Raw genomic sequence first — 24,055 nt, forward strand, 5'->3', positions numbered from 1 at the left:
AAAGTGGAGGTGTTGAGTAGCTGGAGGCATATGTTATGTGTGTGGAATGGAGAAAACTGGGCTAGAATTACAGATTTGGGAGTGGTCGGCATAGAGATGGTATTTAAAACCACAGGACTGGATTAGATCACCAAAGGAAATGAGTGTATATTGAAAAGAAGCCCAAGGACAAAATCGGGGGCACTCCAGAGTGTAGAATTCAGGAAGGTGAGAATCAAAGAACCAACTCCTTATGAGTTGCCAGTGAGTAGGAGGAGAATCAAGACAAGAGTGGTCCTGGAGGCCAAGTGAATATAGCATTCAAGGAGAGAGAACTCAACTGGGTCAAATTTCAGTTAGGTTAAGTAATGTGAATGCACATTTGAGCAAAGGATTCACCACGTGAAGGTCACTGCTAACCTTGTCTAGAGTGTTTGCTGAATGAAGGAGTGAATGAATGGGACTTTTTTTGCCACTTATATATTTAAATTTTTTAAAAATATTTACTTATTTTTGAGAGAGTGCTAGTGTGGATGGGGAGGGGCAAAGAGAGGGGGACAGAGGATCTGAAGCCAGCTCCATGCTGACAGCAGAGAGCCAGATGCAGTGCTCACTCAAACTCACATGTGAGATCATGACCTGAGCCGAAGTCAGACGCTTAACCGACTGAGCCACCCAGGCGTCCCTCACCATTTATATTTGACCAGGACCCAAGAGTGCAAGGACTAGATCTTTGCTTCTCCAGGAAGAGTTTGATGAGTTTGATAAATGATTGTAGAACTGACTGAATGAAATGGTTTCTCCCTCAATGTCCCTCAATATCCCGTTTCCTACTGTATTTTCCTTAGAATTGTAGTGTGTGGGAAACTGCACACAGTTCCCAATCTTTGGCAGCCAGTCTATCCGGAACTGGCTGTGCCTATCATCTCTGTGCTCTTCCACAGCACCATACTACACCCTAAGCCCTTCAGGGCAAAGAAGTCATCAACATCAAAAAACAAATCACAGGAGGGCACCTGGCCTGGGTGGCTCAGTCGGTGGAGCATCCGGCTGGGGTTGTTATCCTGGAGTCATGAGACATTTAACTGACTGAGCCACCCCGGCGCCCCAATCCTCAGGAACCTTGAAACTAAAAAAGTATTAACTCCATTTTATAGGTAAGGAACCTAAAGCTTAAAGAGGGTAAGTTATTTTTCTCTAACGTCACACCAATGTTAGCAAGGGGAGAAACTAGAATGTGCCCACAGAGTTACATGATTTCAAGGTTAAGCTTTTTGCACATTCCCCAAAGAACTGGAGACAACAATGTGAGATTCCTTAGAGATGCGCTGCTGAAAGGCAGTCATTACAAAGAATTCTGGACAGCTTTCCCTGGCCATTCTTGGCTCTGTGTGTGTTGAGGGGCAGTCCAGTCTGTTCCGGTTATTCAGGGACCAATTATTCCATTCTCATGGCATGTTCAGGACCATTTGCTTCTCTTCGTTTTCAACCATTTATTTTCCTACTCCTACAAGATCCTCTGCCAGGACAGAGGGAAGAGGCAGAAAGCTAACCATCCATGTAGGTAACTTTGGGGAAATGTTGTATTGGGGATATGCTTGAGACAACTGGCTAAGATGACATTTTACACAATTTTGTCTGCCTGAATGATATGGAATCCACATTAGTTCTGTTAATTGGCCCCATGGTGGGTTCAGTTAGAGGCTGCACAGGGCCCTGATCATTTATAAGCTCCATCCTAGAAACTCACAGGTCTGTGGCCATTTGGTTCATGGTTCTTCAAAAATTCATAATAATCACCGACAACTGATTCATCAGACTTTAGTCTTCTAAGGAGAAAGGAGGATTCTCGGGGCTCAAACCCCTCAAGAGGCTATCTGGACTCACCTAATCTGGCCCCTCAGCCTGGGAGGGAACTCCCCACTCCAGCATACTCCACTCATGGCCTGGTCCTTTGGTGCAAGTCCGGCAGTGATGTGGCCCTTAACCTCAGCAGGAGGCTCTCAGGACGGTACCAGCGGGACTTGTTAGAAATCTTTCTATATTGAGCCAAAACCAGCCTCCCACTGGAGCTACTCAAAACCTGTCTAAGCCCCTTCTATGAGCTAATCCTTCAAACATCTGAGGACAACACTAATGTTTCTCTTTTCTGCTCCTCCATTACCCGATAGTTTAGCTGGTAGCTTTAAACTTTATTTTACCTTTTCAAAGCAAGTAAAAAATATAAGAAAGTATTACCAGTATGATGCTGGCCCTTGTGCACCCATCCCCAAAGTCTCACTCCTTTTCTCCCACCCCCTCTATCAGCTTATTTATTTCTTTGGACTACTAGCTCCCAATGCAAGGGAGACTCTGATGTGGCATTTACAGTGCAGTGATTAACAGAAAGTGGCGGTAGTAGACTGGAGATTAAATGTGGTGTGCGTTTACAAACTGTACCTATAAACTGCGTACTTGTGGGCAATTTATCCAGCCTTTCTAAACTCCATTTCCTCAGCTGTAAAATGGGAATAATAAACATACTTAATGCGCAGCTTGTTGTTGGGGTTAAACTAGATAATGTTCCAAATCGTTAGCTCTAGGCACTAAAGCAGCTCTTCCAACTATCACCTCACAGACGAGAAAATGGGCCTAGAAGGGCGTGAAGAGGTTTTTTCGAGGTCACAGCTAGTTAACAGCAGAGCCGCAAACCCAATTCCAGATCCCTGACCCCCTGGCGGGACCCGTTCCTCCTCCCCACCGCTTTGTTGGTGACCGAAGCCATCCATGTTGTCTCTGCAGATTAAAAACTCACCCCTTATCCCCTAGTGCCCGCTACGCTGAGAAGCTTCTACCAATAACCGACGACAAAGTCGGTGAGCTCAGACCGTGGCTTTTTTCCATTTAGCAAAGGGGAGGGAAGGAGACCGGACCCTGGCTCCCCAGGAGTAATTAAAGGGTAATGGTAGTTCTAGGCGTGGCCAGGTCTAAAAGAACTCGAGGTCCAAGCGTTCCGGCCTTTGCATTCCAATACAGCTACTTCACCCTCCCAGCCCCGCCCGCGGGCGGCTCCCGCACCCTCCCCAACAGCAGCTCTCGCACCTGCAGCGCGTAGGTGGGCGCCCGGGCTCCTGGCAAGACTGCGTGGGGCCGGGCCCGCGCGTCGGACGTCCGAAGGGGCGGGGCCGAGCCGCGCGTTCCGGCCCCGGGGCGGGGCCTCGCGCAGGTGAGCGGAGACGCTCTGGTATCACTGAAACTCATCCGTCTCCGGGGAGGCGCGCGCAAAGGCTTGGATTCGGGCAGGTGAGACGGTGGCTTTCTCTTGGAGCGGCGAGTGGGACTCCGAATTTCGAATCATTGGCGGCGAATGCCCTCCCCGCCTGGCGTCGGGGCTGCAGGAAGGATGCGAAGCCTGAGCGCGGTGTGGCTGCTGGGGGGCGCCATCCTGCTGGCGGCCTCTGCTTCCTGCAATCGCACCGTCCAAGGTGAGAAACTCGGTCAAGAAGGGCTCCTGCAGCTAAAGAGCCAGGGGTCCCAGGCACATGCACTGGTGGTGGAAGCTGGGCAGGTGCACGAAAGGTGTTCTCTTGCCGCCGCGGCCACCACCTCTCGCACCCCCTCTCGGAGGCTTTAGTGGGGATCGCTGCGCCGGAGAGCACTGGGCTGGAACAACTGGGAGAGGCTGAAGTCCGCGGAGGAAGAGGAGGGAACGGAGTGCTTGCGTCTAAAGGGTACCTAGAGGGCTCAGCCTCCCCTCCCCAGGGTTGGCTTCTTTGTAAACATTCAGTCATTAAGGCGCTTTTCGCACACTGGTGGCAGGACCTCTTAGACTTAGTTGGCTTATAGCGGTGTGGAATGGGTGAGAGCCCGAGGCCTGGGAAACTTCTTCCTCGCTTTTTGTGACCTCCTCAACTTTCGGAGCCCCCTCTTTGGGGTCGGCTCCCGTAGTTCGAAACCGTCCTGGGGTCCGAAGCTCCTCTGGCATGGTGGATGGCCCGGGTATGGAAGGGCCGGACCCCGCTGGGTTTTCGGGGTATTGAGCGCTCAGCCTGGAGTTTTAGGCCAGTTGGGCGTCACGCGGATTTTACAAATGGAACTTCTTGGACCCTGCCATTTATTCGACTAGGTGACCTTACTGCGGCCCTGGGTTTCCGGGCCTTTATATGCCACACGGAACCTATTTGGGCCGCCATTGAGGTCTGTGTGACCCAGGCTGCCCGCCCCGGGAATGGAACAGCACAGGAGCCGTCCCGGCGGTGCTCAGGTGCCAGCTTGTGTAGGGCTGCCGGGTTCCGCAGGTGTCCTGCACCGGGTGTGCTCCGACTTGTCCTCCTGGGGGCGGGATCTCCCCTGCTGAGCAGGCTTCTGAGGGTGTGGGGATAGTTGGCCAAAGATCAAGCTGCTGTGATGCTAACGGGTGCCCGGCTGTTTGTGGCTGTCAGGGTAGTCTCGGAAGGGAGGTTTAAATTTCCCCGTGAATTTTGTAAAAGAGCAAATCACTGTCAACTTGAATTAGATTGAAGAATGTGATTCTTTTGCCTCTGGAATTACAGAAAAGGGTGTTCTAGTATATACTTGAAACTTGCACCACTGTATAACTTTTTTTGGTCAGCATTACAATAAAGGCATTTATTAATTACCAGGAGGTGTTGAAACTGTAACGAACACGTTTCGATTTGCCTTTGTCTTTTAAAGTTGGAAACTTAAGTAAAGCTAAGCGTGTGCAAACATTAAGAAAAAAAATGTAGGTATAGATGACCCATAGCTTTTCTGATTTATACAGTTCCTGTAGGGAGGTAGCCCTGAGGATTTAGCTAGTTCTTCTTTGCAGATTGAGGGAGATGGCTGGGAATTGGGCATTCTTGGATAATGTGGTGAACTTGTTTAACAACAACAACAAAATCAAGTTACTTGTTAACCAGAAATATTTAACATTGCACCTTGAGGGTTTTTGTTTTGTTTTTTTCCCCTCCACACACTTTTTTGTTCCTTTGCATGGTAACTTTCCTAAAGGGTTAGTTAGGTAACAGACTTAGGTAGATGGAGCTTTCCTCCCAACTTGAAAGTAAATTGAATTTGATTGAGAAATAGAGCATCCCCAAAGTTTTTCTGCCCCTTAGCATACCTCTTTGCTCATCCACTTTTACTTGTACCCTTGTGCATGTTTCTCAGTTTGCTACCAGGCAGATATTTGGTTTGATTTTCTTCCCAAGCTTTTTTGATCTCACCCTAAAGACTGACTCATGGAGGGCAACTCTGCCTAGAATATACCTTTCTCATTTTACAGATGGGGGCCACTGAATTGGGGGTGGAGGCAAAGAAAACACTCTGTCAGGCCACATTCTCATTCCAGTCACAACATTAATTGATAATTATTTGTGTAAATATGTTTAATCTGTCTTCCTCCTGGATCATAAACTCTGGGAGGCCATGGACTCTAGTGTCCTCTCCATCACCATGGTCCAGCACGGTCTCATTATCTAAAGGACCTCAGTAAACATTGAATGAGGAATGAAGTGAGGGGACTTGGCCCTAGTGATCTGGCAAGGTGATGGAAGTTTGGCGTTTCAGTCAGCTTGTTTTAAGCACTTCTTTTCTACCACATCACAAGCCTAGGAGGTCCCCTATGATTCAGTCATTCTGTTCTTCTTTTGGAGACTGAAACTTCTGTTCTCTTTGTAATTGACTACGAATTATACAAGTAGTATGTGATCACTGTAGAGCAATAATGAACAAAATTTTCTTTGAAAAAGACAAGTTTAAATCATTTTCAGTACCCAAAGTATACCACTTCTGACATTTTTTAAATGTTTTTTAAATAATTTTTTAATGTTTTATTTATTTTTGAGAGAGACAGACACACACACAGAGTAGAGCGGGGGAGAGGCAGAGAGCAAGGGAGACACAGAATCCGAAGCAGGCTCCAGGCTCTGAGCTGTCAGTGCAGAGCTGGACGCGGGGCTCAAACTCGTGAACTGAGAGATCATGACCTAAGCTGACGTCGGACACTTAACGGACTGAGCCACCCAGGCACCCCCACTCCTGACATTTTGGTTTGTATCCTTTCCCATTCTTTCATACATCCTTGCATAAAACATGTACTCACAAGCAGAAAGTCTTTTTGTGCAGCATGGGATTATATAAACATCAGTATCATGTCAGTAAATAAAAATGCTTTTAAACTCTACAACATGTTATAGGAGGATTTATCATAATTGAAAAATTAATCTGTTAATGGACACATGGCGTATTTCCAATGTTTCGTAATAAGAGAGAAATACTATAATGAATGTGAAGATGGGAGTCTAAATTTCTGTTGGGTTTCTTGCCTGCTTTGTGCATAGTTACTAATTAACCCAAGTAGATGATGTTTTAGTGGTCTGTGTTTGACTTTCTTATGGTTTTATTAGCTGGGCAAGTGTTGAGAAGAAAACAGTTCATCCTGAAAGAACACATGAAAATTTACTGATGTGTACCTAGGGAGAGGTCTCTGGTCATTGAAGCTTTTATTTTTCAGTCTGTGTTCCCAGATATTGGAAGCAAATAGATTTGTGGTGAGGAGATAGTAAGGAAAAGGTTACAAAAGGAGACTTCCCACAAACAAAGTACTTGATCTGTACTTGGTTTGGTGGGGAGGGTGGGCCACTGGAGGATGCTTAAAATAACAAAGAACAAGTAGTAGTTTTAAAGTTAAAGTCGTTAAAAGTTTAAAGAAAAAGTTTTCCATGAATTTCCCCCCACAATTGTCTAAATCAGAAGTGTTGTAAAACAGCGAAAATCCCCCATTCTTTCTCCTCTCCAGTGTCAGTGGACTTCTATGCCCAATACAGTAAAACCTTGCTTTGGGAGCCTAATTCGTTCCGGAAACATGTTTGTAATCCCAAGTACTTGTATATCAAAGCAAATTTCCCCTTAAGAAATCGTGAAAACTCAGGTTATTCATTCCACAACCCCAAAAGATTCATATAAAAATTATGACAATACTGTAATATAATAAAAAATAATAAATCCAAAATATAAAGAAAAATAAACAAATTAACCTGCACTTATCTTTATTTTTTTTTTTTTAACGTTTATTTATTTTTGAGACAGAGAGAGACAGAGCATGAACGGACGAGGGGCAGAGAGAGAGGGAGACACAGAATCGGAAGCAGGTTCCAGGCTCTGAGCCATCAGCCCAGAGCCCGACGCGGGGCTCGAACTCACAGACCGTGAGATCGTGAACTGAGCTGAAGTCGGAGGCTCAACCAACTGAGCCACCCAGGCGCCCCTGCACTTATCTTTGAAAACCTTTGTGGCTGGTGTGAGGAAGATGAGAAAGGAGGGTTTTGTGTAGCACAACTTTGTCACTAACGGAATCACTGCTATCTCTTGGCTCAATGGAATCTTTTTCTGCATGGGGGCCACTGTATATGCTCACACGGATGTTGACTATAGTACAATATTAATAAACTCTTGTCATATACTGTATTTAATGTAACTGGCAATAGGTCAGCAGAGGAAAGGGTCTGTATCTGTAGGCAGCCTGACCTACAATGAAGCAAAGCATCCCTAAGCTTACTCTTGTTTGGAAAAGCAAAGGACTGTCAGTAGGTGCTTTGAAGTGCCAAAAAATACACTAGTGCCAGTCGTGGGCACCTACCAATGTTCTGAAAAATAACTGATTTTTGCCAAACACCGCAGCCTGAGACCAAGCATCTGAGCATGGGAGACAATCACCCACAATCCCACATTGTGAGAGAGAGAGAGAGGAAGAAAAACCCTTAGTTGTGATCGTGTGATGTTCAGCATCACATACTGCTCACATGTATTATCACTCATTTATGAAGTTAAAATTTAACAGAAATGTTTGCTTGTCTGGCAGAACACTCAAATAACAAGTTACTTGCAATCCAAGGTTTTACTGTATATATATTTTGTAACAGTTGAAGGATTTTATTAGATATACTGTGCCATAATTTTTTTAATGTTTATATACTTATGGTGGGGGGTGGGGCAGAGAGAGAGGGAGAGAGAGAATCCCAAGCAGGCTCAAGGCTCAGTGCAGAGCCCAATGCAGGGCTTGATCCCATGACTGTGACATCATGATCTGAGCCAAAGTCAAGAGTCACACACTTAACTGACTGAGCCACGTAGGTGCCCCACAATTTATTTTTTTAACCTAATCTGCTCATGGTCAGTATGGGGAAATTTATCCATACTTTAATAGGGGGAATATTATTCATTATATAAATGTCAGAAGTTACTGAACTAGTCTCCTTTTTTTTTTTTTTTTTTAAGTAATCTCTATGGGTAATGTGGGACTCAGACTTATGACTTGGAGATCAAGAGTCACATGCTCTACCCACTGAGCCAGCCAGACACCCCAAACTAGTCTCCTTTTTTTTTCTTTTTTTTCATCTTTTTTTAAAATGATTATTTATTTGAGAGAGAGAGAGAGAGAGACAGAGCGTGAGTGCGGGAGGAACAGAGAGAGAGAGAGAATCTGAAGCAGGCTCCATGCTCTGAGCTGTCAGCACAGAGCCCAACACGAGGCTTGAACTCTCAAACCATGAGATCGTGACCGGAGCTGAAGTCGGATGCTTAACTGACTGAGCCACCCAGGCGCCCCTTTTCTTTTTTTAAATGTAATTTTTTTCATTTTTTTAAGTTTATTTATTTATTTTGAGAGGGAGAGAGAGAACAAGTGGGAGGGGGGCAGAGACAGAGGGAGAGAGAGAATCCCAAGCAGGTTCTGCACTGTCAGCACAAAGCCTACTGCGGGGCTTGAACTCAAGAACTGCAAGACCATGACCTGAGCCGAAATCAACAGACAGTTAACTGACTGAGCCACCACCCAGGTGCCCCCTAGTCTCCTTTTTAATAGTTATTGAGACTAGCTTTTGTTTTAAAGTTTATGATTACTTTTTTTATTTTTGAGAGAGAGCACGATCGGGGAGGTGCAGAGAAAGAAGGGGATAGAGGATCTGAAGTGGGCTATGTGCTGGCACAGAGCCTGATACAGGTCTTAAACTTACGAACTTCGAGATCATGACCTGAGCTGAAGTCAGATGCTTAACTGACTGAGCCATCCAGGTGCCCAGAGACTGTTTTTATTTTATCATGACACACAATATTGCAGTAAATATTCTTGTACATAACAGTATTTCTGTGCACGTTTGCTAGTATGTATGCAGGGCAGATTCCTCTAAGTAAGTTCATAGGTCCTAGGGCACTTTAAATTTTGATGTTTTGGCACATTGACCTTGAAAAAGATTGTACCAATTAACGCTCCTTCGAAAAGGAAACCCAAACAATGTGGAGGCCTCTGAAGTCAAAAAAGAAAGTTCTCCCCTCCACACCCATTCTACTCCATAGATAATGGCCATTGTTTATAGTTTGGTTAGTATCCTAGATTTCAGATTTCAAATTATAAATTTAAATTATAATTAAATTATAATTATAAATTATAAATTTGTTATACCAAAGCATATTGCTCTGTCAGGGGCTTTTTTCAGTTGATAGTATATTGTAGCTCTCAATTGCATTTCAGTATTACTGGATAGTAAGTATAGCATCTACTGTTAATGTTAGAAACCATATGGGGATATGGTAAGTTAGGAATAGGGGCTAATGAACATTGCTTATTTTCCTTTTATTTTCCTTTTGCAATTGGGGTGGGGGGTGCTGCTTTGAGTATCTGTAGGTATGTGTTCTTGCATACTTGGGCAAATATTGTTGATTATTGCCCATAAATGGGGATGTTTTTATAGCCAGTACTGTATTTTATTTTCAGTTAAGAATTTTTTTTAATGTTTGTTTATTTTTGAGAGACAGAGCACAAGCGGGAGAAGGGTAGAGAGAGAGAGGGAGACACAGAATCCGAAGCAGGCTCCAGGCTCTGAGCTGTCAGCTCAGAGCCTCGCATGGGACTTGAAGTCATAAGCTGTGAGAATATGACCTGGCTGAAGTGAGACACTTAACCAACTGAGCCACCCAGGGGCCCCTATAGCCAATACTCATGTGCTCAAAGTTCATACGTGCATTTAATTTTTTTCCCACTATGAAATAGAAAAGATTTTAGCTGATCTATAGATGGGAGATTATAGGTAGGTAGATAGGAAGGTGGATAGATAGGTAGATAGTTGGGAGCTGGGATAGTATCAGTTCTAGACGAGTTCTGGGAGTTTTGGTGACTGACATAGGACATTGTAAGGGGTAAAAGTCTGCACTATGCTGAAAAGGCTTTAAGGATCTTTGAGTAGCATCTTGATGCTTACTAGTGTTAAACAACATGCTCCTGTGTGCTCTGTGACTGGTAAAGTGAGCACAGTTACTATGAATGCTATTTTTTCAATGTTTATTTTATAATGTATTTTGAGAGAGGGGGCATGTGCATGCAGGGGTGGGGACAGAGAGAAAGAATCCCAAGCAGGCTCTGTGCTATCAACGCAGAGCCCAAGGCCTGCTCATTTTCTGGAACCAGGAAATCATGACCTGAGCCAAACTCAAGATCAGACACTTAACCAACTGAACCACCTAGGCGCCCCATGAATGATATTTTTGATTGAGAGCATTCAATGTTATATGTTGGAATATTCTCAGGAAATTTTTCTCCATCTCTTCCTCTCTCCTTTTTTTTTTAAATTTTTATTTTAGTATTTCTTACTGTTTCCCTCCCCCCCCTTTATTTTACTGTTCTTATTTAAAACAGATTTTGATCTCTGCAGGAACCTTCCTAACCTGGTATGTGCTTGTTTCTATGGAGAATTTTAAACATACGAAAGTAGAAGATTATAGTGAATTCCACACTCAGTTTCATGATGCTCTAGCCTGTTTTTTGTCATATTTTTTAACAGCTTTGTTAAGATATGATTTGCATACCATACAGTTCACCTACTTAAAGTCTACAGTTCTATAACTTGAAGAACATTCACAGTTGTATATCCATCACCACAATCAACTTTAGAACATTTTCATTACCCCAAAAGAATATCCCACCCCACCCCAGCCCACCCCTGAGCCATCACTCCCCAATCGCCCCATTTCCCCAACTGCTGACACCTATCATTCTACTTTTCTGTCCATGGATTTACTTATTCAGGGCATTTGATGTAGATGAAATCATACACTCTACGTGTTCCCTGGTGACTGACTTCTTGTACTTAGTCTTTACAAGGTTCATCCATGTTGTAGCGTGTGTCAGTACTTTTGTTGTGAACTAATATTCCACATTTTGTCCATTTATCAGTTGATGAACTTTTGGGGTTGTTTTCCACGTCTTGATGCTTACGAATAGTGCTGTCGGCATCCACGTACACATTTTTGTGTGGACATGTGTTTTTATTTGTCTTAAGCATATACTAGGAGTGGGAATTGCTGGCTCATATGGCACCTCTACACTTAGCCATTTGAGGACCTGCCGTCTTGTTTTCCACAGCGACTACACCATTTTACATTCCCACCAGAAGTATCCGAAGCTTCCGGTCCTTGTGTTACTTTGAAAGGAGTCCAAATATAATTTCATCTTAAGAGGTTTCAGTATGTATTCATAAAAGATGAAGATTTTGTTGTCCAACATAACCACATAACCACTTAAAATACATCCTTAACATAAAATATTCAGTCCGTATTCAAATTTCTGTCTCATAAGTGTCATAGGTACTACTTTTTTTTTTTTTTATTAAAAAAATTTTTTTTCCCCTGGGGGTGCCTGGGTGGCTCAGTCAGTTAAGCGACTGACTCTTGGTTTCGGCTCAGGTTCGTGGGTTTGAGCCCTGCAATGGTTCCATGCTGATAGCGCAGGGCCGCCTTGGGATTCTGTCTCCCTCTCTCTCTACCCCTCCCTCTCTGTCTTTCTCTCTCTCCCAAACAAATAAGTAAGCTTTAAAAAATTTTGTAAGCTCTACACCCAGTGTGGGGCTTGAACTCACAACCCCGAGATCAAGAGTTACATGCTCTACTGACTAAGCCAGCCAGACCCCTGTATAAGCACTATTTTAAAAGTTGTCTGAATCAGGATCCAAATGAGGCTCACCACACATTGCACAGGTTGATAGGTCTTTTAAATTTTTTAATGTGTGAGTCCCTGCTCCACAGCTGTTTCTCTCTTATTTTGTTTTTGCTTTGTGATTTATATTTTGAGGAAATTAAGTCCTTTGTCCTGTAGCAGTTTCCACATTCGGGATTTTGCTGGGTCCATTCTTGTTGTGTTTTTTAATATATCTTACTGTTTTCTTTATTTCCGTTAGTTTGGCGGTTGGATCCACGTGCTTGATCAGATTCAGGTTTGTTGTTTTTTTGCAAAGTTAGTTTCATGGTGCTTCTTTTCTTTTTTTTAATGTTTATTTATTTTTGAGAGTGCAAGAGAGCAAGCCTGGGGGGCGGGGGGAACAGGGAGAGGGGAATAGAACATCTGAAGTGGGCTCTGTGTTGACAGCAGCGAGCCTGATGTGGGGCCCGAACTCACAGAGTGTGAGATCTTGACCTGAGCCCAAGTCAGATACTCAGCCCACTGAGCCCATGGGTGCTTCTTGTCTTAGGCACACAACGTCTGGTTATCCTTTTTGTGATATTAACTGTGGAAATCAATGCCTAGGTTTTTCTCCCTTTTATAAAGCAAACTATATAATTTTTGTTGGTACTAAAAAAATTTGAGTTTTCTTTGTGGTAATTCTAAAATCTTGGTGGCTCTGCCCTACAGAAATGCAGGCTAACTCATTGAATTAGTCTCTGGTGGGGTGTGTCTAGGGTGGAGGACCTAGATCTTTAATGGCAGAGTTCATGGGAACACAGTCCACCAGTCAGTTACCAGCTCTGCCCCATTCCCTCTCAGGAGAGTATGTGAACATTTTACAGACACAGGATTTACAGGTTTCTTTTACAGCTCTGGAAGGCTTCAAACATGTTGATATTAATACAAATAAATATATTAATTATTAGAGAAGGAGCTAATTTAAAGATAGTCATTTTTAAAATGGTAACATTTGGGGCACCTGGGTGGCTCAATCGATTGAGCATCTGACTTCTGCTCAGGTCATGATCTCACGGTTCATGAGTTCAAGCCCCGCATTGGGCTCTGCTGGCTGTGAGGCGCCCACTTTGGATCCTCTGTCTCCCTCTCTCTCTGCCCCTCCCCCGCTCTCTCTCACACACTCTCTCTCGAAAATGGGTAAACCTTAAAAAAATAATAAAAATAATAAAATGGTAAAATTTTACATTTAAAATTTTCTCTTTGAGAAAAAATATCGTGTGGAGTCGGCATAGTTTGGTCTCAAAGGATTACAACACGTGAGCTCAGGTCAGGGCCCCAGAGGGGCAATGCAGTATAGACTTTAGAAGCCTGGACTCTAGAAATCGACTGCCTGGTGTTGAGTCCCGACTCCTATCTCGCAACTGTTTAACCTTGGGAAAGTTACCCAGTTTCTTGGTGTGTCAGTTTACACATCTATAAAAGGATAATCTGTTAATAGTACATCCCTCACAAGGCGGTTGTGAAAGCAAGTTAACACATGTAAAGTGTTGGAAGCCATGTTGGACACAGGATACGAGCCCTTAGTAAGAGCTCTTACTGGTGTGAAGGTAGTTATTGTATTTTGTAGAGCTGTGCTCCTGTAGTCCCCAGCTAGTGCTCCTGTTTTGTGTGGATTGGCTACTAACTGGGTCAGCCCAAGGCACTAAAGAAATGGGCAGGAGAGCTCTTGATTCTCCCTCGTTTCCTTCAGTGGTGTGCCTAGCTGAGCCTCTCGGTCCCTCCCAGGTGTGTTGAGCACCTGCTGTATGTCCAGGGCTATGCCAGGGACTGTGGGACTTAGAAAAACATTATGACATGGTCCTATCTCACACAGAGACCCTTACCATTGTGAGGTCCAGGGGGCATTCCACAGACATCTCATCTGTTAATAAAAAAACAAACAAACAAACAAACAAAAACTGGTCTCTTGAGGTGTTTCAAACTTGGTTACTCTGCTAACTGGTTTTGAAAAACAAGTGGGGTCATGAAGTCAGGTAGAGGGTGGTGACTGGCTCTTCATAAGGTTGAACTAGAATACCGTAGAAAGTACTAGAGTGTAGCCTGTGTAATCAAGGTAATTGTTTTGTGAAACTTTTTTTTTTTTTTCCGTCATGGATAATACATATTGGAACTGGGTTACCATATAGAATGTTTCTTACTGTTTTAGGCAAGTATTTGAAGAACACTGTAATATATAGCAATATTCTGTTATTTTAATTTAAAGATAATTCATACTCTTTGGAAAAAATTATAAAAGAAATAAGAAGAGATTGGTCTACCTGAGTGTTTCGTTTCCTGTGGCTGCCATAACACTCGGCACAAGCTGGTGGCTTTATTTATTTATCTTAAGTTTATTTATTTATTTTGAGAAAGAGAGAGCATGAGCAGGGGAGGGGCAGAGAGAGAGGAGAGGGAGAGGCATTCTTTGGCTGGTTCTGGCAGTGCTCCAACCTCTGCCTCCATTTTCATATTGTTTTCTCCTTTCGGTGCTCTCTTCTATTTCTCTCAAATCTCCCTTTGCCTTTATTTTTACTAAAAATTTTTTTTTTAATTTATTTGTTGAGAGAGAGACAGAGGGAGCAGGAAAGGGGCAGAGAGAGAGGGAGAGAGAGAATCCCAAGCAGGCTCCACACTGTCAGCACAGAGCCCAATGCGGGGCTCGAACCCACGAACCAGGAGATCATGACCTGAGGTGAAACCAAGAGTCAGATGCTTACAAGACTGAGCCACCCAGGCACCCCGCCCCTCCCCCCCCCACCTTGGCCTTTCTTTTATAAAGACACTTGTTGGATTTAGGGCCCACCTAGATAATCCAGAATAATCCTCTCATCTCAATATCCTTAATTACACCTACAAAGATACTTTTTCTTTTTTCTTTGTTTTAAGTTTGTTACTTTTTGACAGAAAAGAAAGTAAGTAGGGGAGGGGCAGAGAGAGAGGGAGAATCCCAAGCAAGCTCACTGTCAGCACAGACCCCAATGTAGGGCTTGAACTTGCAAACTGTGAAACCATGATCGGAGCTGAAACCAAGAGTCCAACGCTCAACCTACTGAGCTACCCAGGTGCCCCAAGATCATTTTTATTTTCTTTTTTCCTTAAAATTGTTTAATGCTTATTTTTAAGAGAGAGAGACAGACAGAGTGTGAGCAGGGGAGGGGCAGAGAAAGAGGAAGACAGAATCCAAAGCAGGTTCCAGCTCCAAGCTGTCAGCAGAGCCCAATGCAGGGCTCAAATGCATGAACCGTGAGATCATGACCTGAGCCGAAGTTGGACACTTAACCGACTGAGCCACCCAGGCGCCCCAGATCATTTTTCCAATAGGATAATGATCACAGATTCTAGGGATTAGGACATGGACATTTCATTTGGGGGGCTACCTTTCAATACACTACACTAAATGAAAACTGAAGTATTGATCTCCATACCCTTTATTTCTCCACCCAAGCTAACTTAACAGAAACCTCAAGAGAAGTGAACAATCTCGCTGAACATGGGTGCAAAGCTAGGGGACGAAAAAGTAATGACTAAGCATAAAAGTTATCAAATAAACTTGTGAGTATTTTAACCTCCTCCCTGGCATACTGTGATGCAATTTGCTATATTTTCTCTACGTGGTGAAGAGAGAGAGAGACCTGTTCCTCAGAATTCGTGTCATCCAGTTGTCCCTTGTTTTCTTATTCAACTCCATGAACACTTGGTTAGGTAGGATGTAGACTGGATATGCCATTTGTTTGTGGTTTCTAAAGTTTAATGCAAATATGGGAATGATAGCATAAGTTGTTAAAGCTTGCCATGATACTTGCTTGAAAGAACACAAATTTGTCTGAATACAATAGTGTAGTGACCTGTTCCGTGATCTTGAAGCCAGAAGACTTGCCTGCCAGGTGGCCTCCATAGGAAGGTTTCCAGGAGGCCCTCACAGAAGCGGGGGAATCCCTGCCCAAGGCTTGGGCTGTCCTTGTGGGTGGAGAGGGAATGTACCTTGTGCTCCTGGGAATTTCCCTATGTTGGACTTTGGGATAGGGAATGACTGATAGGCCAGGCTGGATCTAGTCTCACAGCCACAGTGAGATGGATGGCCATTATAACAACAGAGAAGGGGTGCCTGGGTGGCTCAGCCCATTAAGCATCCGACTTTTGATCTTGGCTCAGGTCATGATCTCATGGTTTGTGAGATCGTGCCCCGAGTTGGGTTCTGCGCAGAGAGTGCAGAGCCTGCTTGAAATATTCTCTCTTTCTCTCTCTCTCAAAATAAATAAACTTAACACACACACACACACACACACACACACACACACACACACCAGTTAGGAACAGTCATTAGACTGTGGGTAGTTTGTAAAAATAAATTGAAGTACTATCAGTTTTTTTGAGATTCAATAGAAATCAATGTTCTATTCCACATGTACCCACAACCCTCTGAAAAAAAATCCATTGTAAAAAACAAACCAACAAAACCCAATAATCCCATCCCCCAAAGAAAACCCTTGTAAGCATTTTGTACACTCCTGTCTTTAAAGTACTTTTATGTAGGAGCACCTGGCTGGCTCTGTTGGTGGAGCATGCCATTCTTCATCCTGGGGTTGTGAGTTCGAGCCCCACGTTGGGCATAGAGGTTACTTAAAAAAAAAAAAAAAAAAAAGACAACTTTAAAGTACTTTTATTTAAATAAACCAGCATTACTGCTGAAAGATTGATCTCTGTAATGACCCTTGTCTGCCTGGCCTTTCTTGTACAGGAACCAATAGAACGTCTAAAGGAAGAAGTCTCATTGGTCAGATTGATAGCTCATCTCAAATCACTGGGAAAGGAGTTACAGTGGAACCAGGCTTTTCTGTGGATGAGTTTTCTACCTCCGTCCTCACTGGAAAATTGACTACTGTCTTTCTTCCAATCGTCTACACAATTGTATTTGTGATAGGTTTGCCAAGTAATGGCATGGCCCTATGGGTCTTTCTTTTTCGAACAAAGAAAAAGCACCCTGCTGTGGTTTACATGGCCAATCTAGCCTTGGCAGACCTCCTGTCTGTGATCTGGTTCCCTTTGAAGATTGCCTATCACATACATGGCAACAACTGGATTTACGGGGAAGCCCTCTGCAAGGTACTCATTGGATTTTTCTATGGCAACATGTACTGTTCCATTCTCTTCATGACCTGCCTCAGTGTGCAGAGGTATTGGGTCATCGTGAATCCCATGGTGCACCCCAGGAAGAAGGCAAACATTGCCTTTGGTGTCTCCCTGGGGATATGGCTGCTGATTCTGCTGGTCACCATCCCCTTGTATGTCGTGAAGCAGACTGTCTACATTCCAGCCCTTAACATCACAACCTGCCATGATGTTTTGCCTAAGGAGGTGCTGGTAGGAGACATGTTCAATTATTTCCTCTCTCTGGCCATCGGAGTCTTTTTATTCCCAGCCTTCCTCACGGCCTCTGCCTATGTGCTAATGATCAGAACACTCCGATCTTCTGCTATGGATGAAAACTCGGGAAAGAAGAGGCAGAGAGCCATCAAGCTCATTGTCACCGTCCTAGCCATGTACCTGGTCTGCTTCACTCCCAGTAACCTTCTGCTTGTGGTGCATTATTTCCTGATTAAAACCTGGAGCCAGAGCCACGTCTACGCCCTGTACATTGTAGCCCTCTGCCTCTCCACCCTCAACAGCTGCATTGACCCCTTTGTCTATTACTTTGTTTCACAAGACTTCAGGGATCATGCAAAGAATGCACTCCTTTGTCGAAGTGTTCGTACTGTAAAGCGGATGCAAGTATCCCTCACATCCAAGAAATTCTCCAGGAAATCCAGCTCTTACTCTTCAAGTTCAACCAGTGTTAAAACCTCCTATTGACTTTTGCAGCCCCTCCGTTGGTTGTTTTACAGGAGGATTTGGAACCTGCTTGGTGTTATGGGTATGTTTCTGTTGTTCCCTGACCAAGTGGGTCTCACCACATACCACCATGTATATGCAACATCTCTCAGGATTGCTGGAAGCTTCCCTGTTTGCATGAGGAAAGTCCCCCAAATTAATACAGATGTCAGTTTTAGACTTCTTCTCAGATGCTCCCGGAAATGCAACCAACAGAAGCAAATTTTTCAGACGACGGTGAGAACACAGAGACCCAGTGACTTGTACAAACTAATGTTGGCGTGAAGACAGAGCTCTTAGCTGAGACTACGTTTCTTTTACATCTGGGCTCAGTGCCAGCCCTGTTAGGGCTTCAGTGCCCTCAGAGATGATCAGACCAACTGACTGACTTTACAGATGAGGAGGCTAAAGAGGCGAAGAAGCTACTCGCAGTAGGGGAGCTTCCATTCCAACCAATGGCAGCCAGTTAGTGTTGGACAGTACAGTGAGAATGTTCAGTGGAGTCCTCCTCCCACCTCCTCGTGGCTCTTGTTTACAAATGCAGGTTCGTCAGACTCAGGAATGAGAGCTCAGGGTCTGGGTCAGAAACCTGCGTTTTAATGAGCCTCTGCTGCATGTGCTCACACACACCAGCCTTTGAGAACCATGGGTCTGGGTGCTGCTTCTACTGACAAGGTACCACCGGAGAAGCATGCAGTGCTCTGGGTGTCTTTTGCAAGCAGCTTGTGATGACGTCTCTTTGTTGTCTCATCAGGGCTTTCAGTCATTTATCAGTCCTTTGAGGTTTTGGGTGTGCCCTTACCACGACAAGGAAAATACAGTGGAGATTTTAAAGGTGGAAATACAAATTGTGTGTAACTGTATACTGACTCAGAATCTTCAGGTAGTGTGAGTGACAGATTGTTTCAAAGGAAGGATGGCATTTGCCACTTAGTATTTTTTGTAATTATAGTTGGACTATTTATTGTCAGTTTTCTTCACTTTCTACCAAATATGACATTGTAATGCCTTCACTGGATTTGAACCACATCTGTTTGGGAAAGAATGCTAAAGAGGTGTGATTTACAGTATATTTAGGGGGCTATTTACCCCAAACTGAATTTGTAACTGTTGTATTTGTGGTTTTTTTGGAAATAATTTTATTGTAGAGATTTATAAATAATGCATGACCCTGTTTTTTACAACTTATTTTTGAGTTGTGTGTTTTGTGGGTTATTTCTGAGGGAGGGCATGGGAGAAGGGAAACCCCAGCATTGCTCTTATAAAAAGAAATTATGTGTTGCTCACACTGTATTTCTTAGATAAACAGGGCCACTCTGTATGTTGCTTGGTGACAATTGTTTTCACTTAACATTTTAGCATTTTTTCCATGTCTGTGTCTATAGGCTGACCTCCGTTTTTTTAAGGGATACAGACTTTGGGGTGCATGGGTGGCTCAGTGGGTTAAGCGTCTGACTCTGACTGGGGTCCTGATCTCGCGGTTCATGAGTTCGAGCCCTATGTTAAGTTCTCCACTGACAGCGTCGAGCCTGCTTTGGATTCTGTGTCTCTCTCTCTGCCCTTCCCCTGCTCATGCTCTATCACTCTTTCTCCTTCTCTTTCAAAAATTAAGTATTAAAAAAAATTGTTTTAAAGGATACAGACTTTAATTTGGGGATATATTGTGATGTATTTAGTCATCTCCCTACTGATGTTTCCTGAAGTCTCCTCTTTTTTTGTTGCGGTTATTAAAACAGTGCTGCACTGGACATCAGAGTAGACATCTTTGTGAGTATTTCTGTAGGATACGTTCCTGAAAGTAGAATGACCAGGTCAAAAGTTAGATAAGCATTTTAAATTTCGGTAACTCTCACCAAATTGCCTTCAGTAATTTGTGTTTCTACCAAAATAGTACCTTTGCACCTGTTTCCTGAAATGCTCTTCGACATGTGACCTATCATTGTTTTGAAATTTTGCTAATTTGACTAGAAACAAAATCTTAGCTGTTGTACTTTGTACAGAAGCAGCACAGCTTAGTGGCTAACAGTGTAGCTCTGAGCTGACAGGCAGGGCTGAATTCTGATCCCATCATATCTTGTTGGGGTTTTTTTTACTTTAAAAAAAATTTAATATATTTTTTAAATGTTCATATATTTTTGAGAGAGAGAGAGCACACGAGTGGGGCAGGAGCAGAGAAAGCAGACAGAAGATCCGAAGCAGGCTCCATGATGACAGCAGTGAGCCCATATGGGGCCCTGACTCACAAACCACGAGATCATGACTTGAAGCCAAAGTCAGACGCTTAACTGACAGAGCTACCCAGGCACCCCCATCATATCTTGTTTTGTGAGCTTAGGGAAGATGCTTCTCTGTGCCTTAGTTTCCTCATTTTGTAAAATGAGGATAATGATATTTTCCTTATAGTGTGGGGATGAAGTGTTTGGCACATTTATGCACTCAGAAATATTACGTAGCATTGTTGCTGTTCTCTGACTGCTAATGAGATTTCATTTCTGATCTGCCCCTTTCCACTCCAGTGCCTGTTTACACCCTGCCTTCCTTGCTTGCTCTGTTCTGAGTCTCCCAGCAGGCTTAGGTTGTCCTCATTTCACAGGTAAGAAACCAAAAGATGGCGGACACTGAGGAACAAAGCAGCGGAAACAGATGGCTCACAGGGGCCCTGCAGGAGGTGTATGGGCTGATCCGTGAGGAACTTACTTTGGTATTTGCCATTTCTTTGTTAGTCATTTTTATAATACATGCTGGTGTATGAAACTGAACAAGAACATATAAAATGAGAATTTCCTTTCCTATCCATGCCCATTCTCATTGCCCAAAGGAAATTTTTATAATAACTTACCTACAATATCTATATGTCTATTATACAATTAAAACAAATACATGTATATATATATACACATGTGCATATATATTAACTAATTATACACATGTGCATATATATTTACTAATAAATCAGCTAATATGGATCTTCCTCATTATTTTTAAAAATATTTATTCATTTTTGGGGCACCTGGACGGCTCAGTCGGTTAAGTGTCCAACTTCGGCTAAAGTCATGATCTCATGGTTCATGAGTTCGAGCCCCACATCAGGCTCTGTGCTGCCAGCTCGAAGCCTGGAGTCTGCTTCAGATTCTGTGTGTCTCTCTCTCTCTGCCCAAATCAAGCTTGCACTCTCTCTGTCTCTTAAAAATGAATAAATGCTAAAAAAAATTTTTTTTTAATTTATTCATTTTCAAGAGAGCAAGAGATCGTGAGCAGGGGAGGGGCAGAGAGAGAGAGGGAGACAGAGAATCGCAAGCAGGCCCTGCATTGTCAGCATAGAACCCAACGCTGGGCTCGAACCCACAAACCAGGAGATCAGGACCTAAGCTGAAATCATTGGACGCCTAGCCAACTGAGCCACCCAGGGCCCCATCTTCTTTATTTTTAATGACGAGGTAGTTATTCCATGTATGGATGATTGCAATATGGTCAGGGCCCTATAGAGGAGGATCGTTGTTTTTGGTTCATTTTTCTTCACATCTTTGTACATTAAAAAGTAGAAAAGGGCACCAGGGTGGTTAAGTGTTTCACTCTTGATTTTGGCTCGGGTCACCTCATGGAGATTGAGATGCGTTGTGCTTGGCACTGACAGGGTGGAACCTGCTTGGGATTCTTTCTCCACTTCTCTCTGTCCCTCTGCCCCCCTCAAAGTAAATAAAGACACTTTAAAAAAATTTTTTTAAATTTTTTTAATGTTTTTATTTATTTTTGAGATAGAGACAGAGCATGAACGGGGGAGGGGCAGAGAGAGAGGGAGACACAGAATCGGAAGCAGGCTCCAGGCTCTGAACCATCAGCCCAGAGCCCGATGCAGGGCTCGAACTCAACGGACCGCGAGATGGTGACCTGAGCCGAAGTCGGACGCTTAACGACTGAGCCACCCAGGTGCCCCAAGAAACTTTAAAAAAAGCATTAAAGAAATGACTTGAGAGCTAGAATCCTAAGAATGTGTGTTTGCTGAAGCAAAAGCTTTTCGAATGATTACATTTCTCTTGCTTTTGAGAAGAGCTGACAAAGCCCCTGGGCTACCTGACTCTGCCTCTTACTGGACAGGAATGAGGAACTCGGCCCCCAGCCCGGAAGCACCCTGGTTGTGGTTGTCTCTGCTCCTGTGTTTACTGTCTTATTGGGGTCTGAATTTTTTAAACTACCTGCAAATTTGACTATTTTGCACTCCACTGGCTCTATTCAAATTAAGAGGGCCTTCTTACTTTGTAAGCAAATGTGGATTTGTGTCCCACTGTGCCAGACAGTAATGCGGAAGGAATGGCCTTACTGGGAGTTGATCTGTGGCTATGTCCTTGGTGTCCCTTTAGTTGGCAGCAGCAGTTTCAGACCAACTAATTTCCTGGTTATCAAGATTTCATAAATCCTGGGGCTATAATCTCATCAGTATGCATAGTTTAGTGATTACAGCTTCCTGGAACTTGAACTCATTGGAGGCCCTTGAGAGGATTGGGCTGTGTTACAGAATCAAAGGTAGAGTTTGTCACTGCTGCCCTCAGTCTCGATTAAAATTACAGGTCTGTGCTACAGAGTTTGGATGGCTTCTTTTAATTTTTTTTTTTTTTTTTTATGTTTTATTTTGTATTTGATAAAGAGACCGAGCGTGAGCAGGGGAGAGGCAGAGAGATGGAGACAGAATCTGAAGCAGGCTCCAGGCTCCCAGCTATTAGCACAGAGCCGGATGCAGAGCTCAAACTCATGAGCTGTGAGATCATGACCTGAGCCAAAGTCAGTCGCTTAACCGACTGAGCCACCCAGGCACCCCTGGATGTCTTTTTTTTTTTTTTTTTTTTTTTTAACGTTTATTTTTTTGAGACAGAGAGAGACAAAGCATGAACGGGGGAGGGTCAGAGAGAGGGAGACACAGAATCCGAAACAGGCTCCAGGCTCTGAGCTGTCAGCACAGAGCCCGACGTGGGGCTCAAACTCACGGACCGCAAGATCATGACCTGAGCCGAAGTCGGCCGCCCAACCAACTGAGCCACCCAGGCGCCGCCCCCCCCCCCGGATGTCTTTAGAGAGAAGTTAGTGATTCCACCTAGTCAGAGGCCTGTGACATCCACCCATGCCCAGTTCTGAAAAAAGAAACTAAACAAAGATCAAGTCCCACGTTAAAAAAAAAAAAATATATATATATATATATATATATTTTGAGAGGGAGCGAGCACTCACGCAAATGGGGAGGGGCAGAGAGAGGGCAAAAGAGAATCCCAAGCAGGCTTTGCCCTGTGTTACTGCCAGCTCAGAGCCTGAGATAGGCCTCGAACCCACAAACCATGAGATTATGACCTGAGCCAAAACCAAGAGTCAATGCTCAACCAACTGAGCCACCCAGGTGCCCCAAGTCCCACATGTTTTTTTTTCTTTCAAGCCAGAAATACTTGACTGAGATGGTTGTTCTTATCTAAATGGAAGTAATTGGAGTCACTCAGTCCACACCTCATGCCCCACCCAGGTGCCCCAAGTCCCACATTTTTTTTTCTTTCAAGCCAGAAAGACTTGAGTGAGATGGTTTCTTATCTAAATGGAGGTAATTGGAGTCACTGAGTCCACACCTCGTCTTTACTGAAGGAGAGTCTGAGCTGGCTTGGGTATGAGCTGCCCTTGCCCCACCAGTCGCTCATTTTGTGGAATATTTCCCAGTCTCCATCTTTATTGATGAGAAATTAGGCCCAACTGGAGTTATGGGCCACCTCCTGCAGAAACCAGTGGCCCAACCTGCAGGCTCCATGGTGACCTCCAGGCAAGACATCAGCACCCAGCAGCAGTGTGAGTGGTTCATTTGATCATGCCACACATGGTTATTGCAGCATTATTGCTTATTAAGTGCAAATAATCAAATCAGGATTCCTACCTTAGCAGTAGTCTTCTTGTGGTTGATGTTTAAGTGAAATGTACTAATACTAAAGACAAAACGGGCACCTGGGTACTTCAGTTGGTTGAGCATCCGATTCTTGGTTTTAGCTTAGGTCATGATCCCAGGGTCATGGGATTGAGCCCTGTATCAGCTTCTGTGCTTAGCACAGAGGGTGCTAAAGACCCTTTCTCTCTCTCCTTCTGCCCCTTCCCTGCTCATGTGCTCATGCGTTCTTTCAAAATAAGTAAGTAAATAAACAAGTAAATAAATACAAACAAACAAAGAAAATAAACCAATCCTCCAGTATTTGGGCCACTGGAAAGCATTTAAAG

General features: G+C 43.8%; 1 protein-coding gene across 1 annotated transcript; it reads left to right on the top strand.

Annotated features, from left to right (window-relative positions):
- Positions 1–3,068: 3,068 nt before the first annotated feature.
- F2RL1 (F2R like trypsin receptor 1) lies at positions 3,069–19,006 on the top strand. Its single transcript, XM_007079827.3, has 2 exons — positions 3,069–3,443; positions 16,689–19,006. Exons 1-2 carry the CDS (start codon positions 3,326–3,328, stop codon positions 17,798–17,800), a joined length of 1,230 nt encoding a protein of 409 aa, XP_007079889.2. The 5' UTR covers positions 3,069–3,325; the 3' UTR covers positions 17,801–19,006.
- Positions 19,007–24,055: the final 5,049 nt, after the last annotated feature.

The sequence above is a fragment of the Panthera tigris genome, chromosome A1 (assembly GCF_018350195.1).
Source record: "Panthera tigris isolate Pti1 chromosome A1, P.tigris_Pti1_mat1.1, whole genome shotgun sequence".
Lineage (NCBI taxonomy): Eukaryota > Metazoa > Chordata > Mammalia > Carnivora > Felidae > Panthera > Panthera tigris.